The following is a 9657-nucleotide window of genomic DNA, read 5'->3' on the forward strand; positions in this document are numbered from 1 at the left end:
TCGCCCAAACCCCCTGACCACCCCGGGCGCCCGCACCCCATAACACCGGGCACCCGGACCCCCCGGGCCACTTTTCCGCCCACCTCCCTGACCACCCCGGGCACCCGCACCCTCCCACCCCTGGGTGCCCGCACCCTCCAGTTTCAGCCCACTTCCAAAAACTGTTTCGGCCATAACTAATTCATCCGGAGTCCGTTTTTCGCGTTCTTTAGCTCGTTTTGTAGCTATTGACATCCTCCATCCCACAAAAATAAAAACAGCATCATTTGCCATCATAAAAATTTTCGAATTTTGACATCTTTGTATAGGCCCTCCCGCCATAACTTCTGCACCACCACATAAAACTTCCGCAACCTAACCCATTTTGGTTCTTATTGCATTTGTGGTTGTTTGAGTTGTGATTTGAGTCTCCTAAGGTGTTTTCGGCTACTTAGGGACAATTACATCTTCATCCACCATCGGACACTTGTATCGTTCCATCGACTACATCCACCACGAGCTTCCACATCCAAAGACGATCATCCACATTTGTGACCATCTTCAACTGGAAGCAAGGCCGGTTACCACCGCCTTCGTGAAAAGATAAGTGTGACGAAGGTATCCGTTCCTTCATAAACTTTTCCTTCCTTGCCATTACACTTTGATAGCCCCACCATCTTTGCGATTACCTCCATACCTATCGAGACTAGCTATCTGAGTATTGCCGGGCTTCGTGAAAACTTGAGCACCTTAGTGATAAGATATCATATTGTCGTGGATCCCCCTCCAATTCGTGAAAGATCTCCACTTAGGGTCTCCACCCTACAACACAACCCTTCGCCGCCGGTCCTCCTCCTTTCCGCTCTCCCCTCCGCCGCCGCCGGTGGTTGGTGCCGGGTTAAGCCCGCGCGTGCGACGGCGGCAACGGAGGGATCGCACTCTCACTCCGGGCTCAGGATGCGCGGGATCCCCGATCTCGAGGATGAGGCCCCGATCGATGGCGGCTGCGCCGATCTGGCCCGCGGCGGCGTGGCGGCCTGCCGGTGACCCAGTGGCAGACGTGGCGGCGGGCTGGCTCTGTTCTGCCTGATTTGGAGTGGAGGGTCCTGGATCCGGGGCGGGGGCCCCTGGGTTAGCCTCCTCGTCCGGGCGCGGCGGGGCAGGTGGGCTGCCGGGGATTGGATCGGGTGGCCGGTGATCCTCTAGCGGGTTGTTGTCGTGGTGTCAGATCTGGAGGTTCCCTTTTCTCCTGCCGCCTCTCTCGTCGTCCCGGTGGTTTGCGGCTGCAGGCTCTGACGATTGTGAGCCCTGGTGGTGTACCTTGGGTCCGGGGGAAACCTTGGCCGATCTGGCTGGCCCGGCGGCGGCGTCGCCCATGAGTGCCGCTTTCCTCATGAAGGCGCAGCTGAGGGCCCAATCTACCCACCCCGATCTCCTGCCGAGTGAAAACCTTCAATCCTCTTCGGATTTGGCGGCAGCGGCGCTGTTCACGTCGTGACCTTCCTGTAGGTGTCGTCAGGGGCCTTGGGGCTCGGATGGGAGTACAGAGGATCTGCAGGTGGAGGGGATGGGACCAGTGGTTGTAGGTGGTGTTCGCGAAGGAGGAGCGGCATTGCATCTAACACGTCGACAACGGCGGGTCTCAGCGGCATGGAACAGCGGGGTCTCGCTGTTGTGCCTGTGCTGATGGACGAGTTGCTTCCTTCGTCGCGTAGGGGACCAGCGGGATCTAGTTGCGTCCTTCGTCGCGTAGATCGCGCGTCTCGCGAGTTTCTGGTTTCGGCGCGTGTCTACCGCCGTGAATATCATGTTAACGGAGGTCCCGCAAGTGGTCTCATAGCACCATGGAGGTCGTACGATGCGTCTCCATGCAAGGTGATCAGGGCGATCATAGACCCCTTGGGCCTGCCCTAGTTTATTATACACGCGTTTGACGAGGCTTGAAGGCGAGATGTCAAGGAACTGCCCTGGTCCATCAGCGACCAGCTCGAAAGAGCCGAAAGTGAGGCAATGGCCTGGCGAGAGATCGCCGATCTCTTTTGATTCTCCGTGTCGGGTTCGTTCTCCGATCAACATCACCCGTGCCTGGCGCGTCAACTGACGGAGCAAATTCCGGTAGGGTTCATGACGAGATCAAAAGTACCGGGACGAAGTCTGCACACACAATTTACCCAGGTTCATGCCTCCAAAGAGTAATACCCTACATCCTGCTTCTTCTTGTTATTCATGGTGAGGGGATACCTCGTGCATAGGATTACAATGGTGTACTGGATGTCTACCGAGAATTGGATATGAGATTGCCCTCTGAGTGAGGACCTAGGCCTCCCTTTATATAGACAGGAGAGGCCTAGGGTTCACATGAGGGGTAGATGAGATTGGTTCGGCTGCCACCCTCCATCTTGGGGAACACGCGTATCGTCTTCGCCTCCCTAGGGCTCCCTGGTATCCCTTGGGCCTGGTGGGCCCTGTTCAAGGTTGTGGCCGGGCTCCCTTACGTCAGGTACCCCGGGTATGGGACCCGGTCGGTTACTGGTCGATTACTCCTATCGGGATCTAGATTGGCCCTACAGATCAACACTAGTCTTTCCTGCGCACTTTGTCCTCACTCATGCGCACCTGGGACCAACTTCCCAGTCGGTCACACATCCTGAAATTGCTCCAAGCTGAGCACGCTTAACTTTGGAGTTCTTTCTGAATGGGCTCCCGAAAAAGAAGGAATTCCTTATTGATATGAGTAGTCTATCATCCCTATTAAGCCAGGCTATCACATACAACCCCACTCAAAGGAATCGACATCCTCGTCGGGCCACATGAACGTTCCCTGTGGCACATACGTCTGTGTGTCCGATCCGGCACATATGCCATGTCGTGTGCCACGACGTGCCACAAATGTCATGCGCAACATGGTCGCACAACCTGACCCGCAACCTGACCCGCAAACATCCGTGTAACCGCGAGGGTCGGCTCTAATACCAACTTGTAGTGCCCCGGACACACCGGCCGGTTACTGGCCATTACTCCTGACAGGATCTAGACTGGCCCCACAGATCAACACTAGTTTTCATGCGCACTTTGTCCTCACTTGTGCGCACTTGGGACCAACTTCCCATTCAATCACCCATCCTGAAATTGCAACAAGCTGAGCACGCTTAACTTTGGAGTTCTTTCTGAATGGGCTGCTGGAAAAGAATGAATTTCTTATTGATATGAGTAGTCTATCATCTGTATTAAGCCAGGATATCACACATAGACACTTTAACTCCCCCTCTCACGTGTGATGCGAGAAGTCAACCCATGAATAGACTGAGACGTATGGCTCAAGAGGCCTATACGTGCACACAAAGGGGGGCAACATCAAATTTTGGATAAACCGCAAAAGCATGACATGAACTCAGAACCTTAGGCTCTGATATCATGTTGCTTCATGCACTAGCCAACGCAACCAAAAGTCCGAACTGATGGAAAGGGCTAGGCAATCCACATATACACTTCAACAGTGTGATGTGGTTGACATGGATGCCAACCATATACTTCTTGGGAGACCTTGGCAATTTGATGTGGATACTACACACGAGGGCAAAGAAAATGCATACTCTTTCATTTGGAACAAGAGAAATATGATTGTTCTACCATACAAAACTAATGGTAATACCTCAAAGAAGGATGGAAAAAGTATGTCAACCATCTCCCACACCTCTAATGAGTTTATGGAAGACTTGAAGGAGGCAAATTTGTGTGTTGCAATTGTTGTAAAAGGATAAGAGCACTCGGCTGTCAAAATTCCAGGAAATGTACATGGCTTATTAGCAGAATTTCAAAACATACTTGAAGAGCCACAAGGCCTGCCACCGATGAGAGCAATTTAACACAGAATTGACTTGATTTAGGGAGCAAGTCTTCCTAATCTTCCACACTATAGAATGAGCCCAAAAGAGCATGGTATATTGAAGAAGAAAGTGGAGGAATTGCCGTAAAAGGGGCACATTCGAGAAAGTATTAGCCCATATGTTGTACAAGCCCTGCTTACACCAAAGAAAGATGGATCTTGGCACATTTGTGTGGGCAATAGAGCCATCAACAAGATCACTGTAAGGTACAAATTTCCTATTTTTCTGCCTGGATGATATATTGGATCAGCTTAGTGAAGCAAGAGCGTTCACCAAGCTAGATTTAAGAAGCGGATATCACCAAATTTGCATCATGCCCGGGGATAAATGGAAAACAGCCTTCAAGACAAAGTAAGGGTTTTTTCAATGGATGTTCATGCCAGTTGGACTTTCAAATGCACTATGTACCTTTATGCACTTGATGAATCAGGTCCTTCGACCCATTTTATCTCACTTTGTTGTGGTTATTTTGATGACATATTTTGTTCTATAGCAAGGACGAGGATGAACACTTTGCTCACATTCAGAATATGCTAGGAGTACTAAACAAAAATGAGCTCTACGGCAACTTGAAGAAATGTGTTCTCCTGCAAACACAACTTCTATTCCTAGGATTTGTCGTAAATGTGACGGTATTCATGTTGATGATTCTAATGTTGAATCAATCCGAGAATGGCCAACTCCAAAGACCATTCTCAAGGTAAGAAGTTTTCATGGCCTTTGCAACTTTGCGATTTGTGAAGAATTTCAACACTATCAGGACACCAATTACCGTGTGAAGGAAGGAAAGTTCCAATGGACAGAAGTGGCTGAAATTAGTACCAATGAGATCAAGCAAAAACTCTCACAAACTCCTATTTTGGTGCTACCTGATTTTAACAGGACTTTTGAGTTGGAGTGTGATGCAAGTGAAGTAGGCATTGGGGTTGTTCTATCTCAAGAAAGGAAGCCAATTGCTTGATTTAGCGAGAAGTTAAGCGAAGCTAGGCAAAAATGAAGTACTTATCATCAAGAATTATATGCAGTTTTTCGAGCTTTAAAAACTTGGGAAGTCTATTTGCTGCCTAAAGATTTCGTTTTACACTGACCATCAATCCTTGAAGCATTTTAAAACCAAAAGCATGTTGATCGCATGCTAGAAAGATGTGCAGCATATGAGAGGTTTAACTATCTCATTGTGCATAAATTTGGAGTAACCAACTGAGTGGCCGATGCTTTGAGTTGTCATGCATGTCTCTTGACTTCTTAACCTCCAGGCATGTATCAAATAAAGGAGTTGTATGAGGATGCAAGAGACTTTGGCCATGTTTGGGTAAAGCACATATAGGGCCAGCCATTAGGTGCCTCTTCAAGAATGATAGTTTGTACATCCCAAGAGGTTCTCTATGTGACATAAAGGAGTTGTTGCAGCATATTTGGTGCAAGATGGGCATCTCTTCAAAAACGATGGTGACAAACTGATTAAAGAGCTCCATGCAAGTGATCTCAGTGACCATGTTAGACGCGACAAGACTATCACTAACTTAGAAGCTTGTTACTTTTGGCCACAACTAAAGAGAGATGCCGAAAAGTTTGTTTAGCAGTGCCCCATATGTCAAACATGCAAAGGCCAGGTCCAGAACACAGGGATATCTCTATGGGCTTCGTCTTCGGTTTCGCAAGAATAAGGCGAGGGAGTGATGTTGTGTTTGTGGTCATGGACAAATTCTCTAAAATGGCTCATTTCATTCCATGCCGCAATAATATAGATGCCCATCATGTGGCATACCTATTCTTTCCAGAAGTGGCCAGACTTCATGGAGTTCTAAGGTCTGTCGTCTGAGACCATGATAGCAAGTTTCTTGCTCCATTTTATCTCACCTTGTGGAAGCAATTGAACATTGATTTAAATTTTCTAACACTGCCCATCCACAAACAGATGGACAAACGAAAGTGGTGAAGAAACTTTGGGTAATCTGATCCGTTGCATTTGTGAAGAAAGGAAGGGACAATGGCATTTGGCTTCACCGCTTGCCGAATTCTCCTACAACAACTCCAAGCATAGATCCACATGGAGTCCTTTCTCCATTATCTACAGGAGAAAGGTTGCTCCAGTGCATGGTTTTCGGGTCGTGCGACTAGTCGTGACTAGTCATCAATTAGTCGATGAGTCGCAAAAAAATGTCGACTTAACTTAGTGTCGACTTGAGTCACTAGTGGCAACTGCAGGCTCGACTTTTTCTGAGTCACAATTCCAGTTTTCTGGGCCCAATATTCCAGTTTGTTCCAAGAAAGAGTAGTTTGGTGTTGTGTGAATTAATTAGAACACAAGTTATGGTTTTGTGAAAAAAGGTTCAAAAGATGTGGTAAAAGGTTAACAGTCCTAGTGAAGTTGTGGTTTTATTTAATTCAGTAATATAATAATTTAAGTATGAAATGTAAAAATAAACAGCATAATTAGCAACTTTTGGAAAAGCAGTAAGTATTATCATAAGAATTTAAGGGTCAAATTATGTACATATACGTATTGGACAAGATCCAAAGTTTGTAGATAATAAACATGATGCTCACACAGTAGCTGGAGTCTGTTTACCGTGAGTTGTGGTGAAACTAAAAAACGCTAGTTTTTTATTTTATTCTCTGCTCTAAAAACTAACTATCTCATAACAAATGTCAGAAATTCTGATTCTAATTTATTATCCAATCTGATAATCACAAGTACCTTCCAAGGCAAGAAATATGCATTTATATATGTAAAGCAAGAAACATGAGCGAGTTATATCAATTATACAAAGCTCACCAACTTGGCCAACATAGGCAGGCACCCACACTCGTGTCCAGCTGCCCTTACAGGGCAAATCTTCTCTGATGCCTGTTTGAAAGCCTTCTTCCATATGTCTATTGACAAGGTTGCTTGTTGCTGATTGCCCACAACAGTAATCCTTCCGTAACATTTCTTTGCATTCAAACCAGTCATTGATTTAGTACTGATATAAGCAGATTGCATATGTGGTGTAAATGCCTGCAAAGTAAGATTTTGTAGTGTACAAAATTTGAGAAATTCTTACAGACAAAAGTACATGCAATAAAGATTCAAAGTAATAAGGAAACAAACCTGCCACCAAATGCACTCTACAATCCGTGAGAATATCCATGATTCAATCTTCTTTAGTGAAGCTATAAACGTATCAATATCTTCCCAGTTATCAAACTCAGGTGAAAGGAAATTCCCTTTCTTCCGATTAAGCGATTCCCACATCGATGCGGAATTTCTCCTCGGTGCAGTTTTTGAACTATAATCAGTAGCATTAATGTCATTTCCAATGTCCGATTGCTTAGAAGTTTCAGTAACAATTGCTCGCAGCACCACACAGTTCGACAACCAGAAACTCAGCCTGATTGGAAAAATTATGGAAGAATACAGATATCAAAATACATAAAATTACTGGAGTAATAGCGTAGTACTGCACTCTACATAATGCAAGAGAATAAAGTTGTGCACGCAAATGGTTATCAATTCATCGAATATTCCACCCCAAAAAGTAGCCATTCCTTGAAATATGAAGACCTGAACATAAGAGGAAAAATCCTATGCACCTTGCGACATCGTATCCACAAGCTTTTGCAACAAAAACCAGCCCAGAGGAAGCACTTCTTGCTGCACTTCCCATCTTTTCTCTCGGACAGTTTTTAAATGCATGAACAAAATGCCTAGAGAGCCTTCGTGCAGGTGTATGGACCTTGTTTGCCGAGCTACCATGTTCAGCAGCCACAGAATAAAGGCCTATCTCAGAAGCAGCGGCTTCTTGCAGCTCAGTTTCAAGCAACTCAACCTTACGTTCAAGTTCTCGAATTTTGTTGTCACTTCTATTATTCGAAATACGCACTGGTGCCTGGGCTTGCATTCCATTAACAGCACTGTTCTTAGTATCATGAGCGATCAAGATATCTTCTGAATCAACTTCCTTCACTTCTTCCTTCTGGGAATCAACTTTCTTACTTATGGTGCTTCCATTAATATCTGGAAGTCTCATACTAAACCTCATATTCTTAGCTCTATCACTATTTAAAGTGCTGTAAGTTCTCTCGCCAAATTGCCTCAGGTTGGAGTCAGCCATACCATAAGCAAAAGACATTTTACGACCAGTTCTGAGAGCATTGTGTTGTGGAATAGATGGAGATTCTTCTCCCGGTAAATCTGTCCCTGGATGGATGGTTGTCTTTTGCATTTGAATTGGATGCTTTTCAACTTCTTCACTCCGCACTTTTGTACTGGAAGATGGCACTTCACGCTGGGAATCTAATGATGAGCTGGTGCCTTCATTGCCAAATACCCTGGCATCCTTCCCCTGGAAAATTCAGACTACATTGAGATGGTGCAAATAAGCAGATTATATAGTTAATTGGAGAGAAAATGAACAACAGAACTGAATTACACCACTACCATTCTTACTGAAAGTAGTAGGCAGATATGTGAATCTCGTGATGTGTTCACACGGTGCTTACTCAATGAAGTTAGTAAAGCAAGAGACAGAGGATGGAATGTACAATAAAACCATTCCAACAGCTATGGCTTGACTTGAGAGTAACAGTGTGTACAAAATCAAAGGAATGTCAAATAGAGACTAATACAGTACCCTCAAATCGTTATGGGGCATTTATTTTCGTAAAGGTTCAGGTTAGTTTGTACTAGTGCTCAAAATGTCGGTAGTATTACCCTACTCCTGCTTCTGTTATTGAGATTATCTTGGGTGGGGGGCACCAAAGGCGGAATGCTCTCCGGTGAGGTGTAACTACTATTACAACTTTCTTCCCCTCCTCATCTAGGGTTCCTGGCTTGCCTTATATAGGTGGTTGAGCCAGGCGTACAAGAGTCGGGTCGGGCCGGTCGGGGTGGGCTTGGCCTGGGCTGGCCCATCCTTGCTTCAGTCTTGTGCCGGAGTGTGATAGCCTGGCTTAATAGGGATGATAGACTACTCATATCAATAAGGAATTCCTTCTTTTCCGGGAGCCCATTCGGAAAGAACTCCAAAGTTAAGCGTGTTCAGCTTGGAGTAATTTCAGGATGGGTGACCGACAGGGAAGTTGCTCCCAGGTGCGCACAAGTGAGGACAAAGTGCGCATGAAAGACTAGTATTGATCTGTGGGGCCAGTCTAGATCTAGCCAAGAGTAACGACCGCCGGTGAGTGTGTCCGGGGCGTTACAAGTTGGTATTAGAGCCGACCCTCACGGTTACATGGATGTTTGCGGACAGGTGCGCAGTCATGTTGTGCATGACGTTTGTGATCCATCGTGGCACACGGCATGACACATGTGCCGGACTGGATGCATAGACGTATGTGCCAAGAGGGAACGTTCCTGTGGCCCGATGAGGACGTCGGTTCCTTTGAGCGGGGCTGTATGTGATAGCCTGGCTTAATAGGGATGATAGACTACTCATATCAATAAGGAATTCCTTCTTTTCCGGGGGCCCATTCGAAAAGAACTCCAAAGTTAAGCGTGCTTAGCTTGGAGTAATTTTAGGATGGGTGACCGACCAGGAAGTTGCTCCTCGGTGCGCACGAGTGAGGACAAAGTGCGCAGGAAAGACTAGTATTGATCTGTGGGGCCAGTCTAGATCTCGCCAGGAGTAACGACCGCCGGCGAGTGTGTCCGGGGCGTTACACGGAGGCCCCGAGCTCGTGCAAGCGGGGAGATGATGTGAGCTTGCGCGCATCCCAAAAAAGCGGCGGGAGGAATTCAGTCACCTCCTGCCGATTCCCTCACCCTATTTAGACCCCTTCTGTTCACCGCCCACACACCCGCCACCAT

At 46.6% G+C, this 9657-nt stretch overlaps 1 protein-coding gene across 3 annotated transcripts in view; it reads right to left on the reverse strand.

Annotated features, from left to right (window-relative positions):
- The window catches only part of LOC119308047, a 25674-nt gene that overhangs the window by 5125 nt on the left and 10892 nt on the right, over positions 1-9657 (reverse strand). For all 3 annotated transcript variants that reach the window (XM_037584158.1, XM_037584157.1, XM_037584159.1), the window contains exons 3-5: positions 7443-8194; positions 6961-7240; positions 6646-6867 (exon numbers count right to left, since the gene is read on the reverse strand). In XM_037584158.1, coding sequence (XP_037440055.1) covers positions 6646-6867; positions 6961-7240; positions 7443-8194 — 1254 coding nt within the window. The remainder of the gene's footprint in view (positions 1-6645; positions 6868-6960; positions 7241-7442; positions 8195-9657) is intronic.

Source organism: Triticum dicoccoides, chromosome 5B, assembly GCF_002162155.2.
Source record: "Triticum dicoccoides isolate Atlit2015 ecotype Zavitan chromosome 5B, WEW_v2.0, whole genome shotgun sequence".
NCBI classification, from domain to species: Eukaryota; Viridiplantae; Streptophyta; class Magnoliopsida; order Poales; family Poaceae; genus Triticum; species Triticum dicoccoides.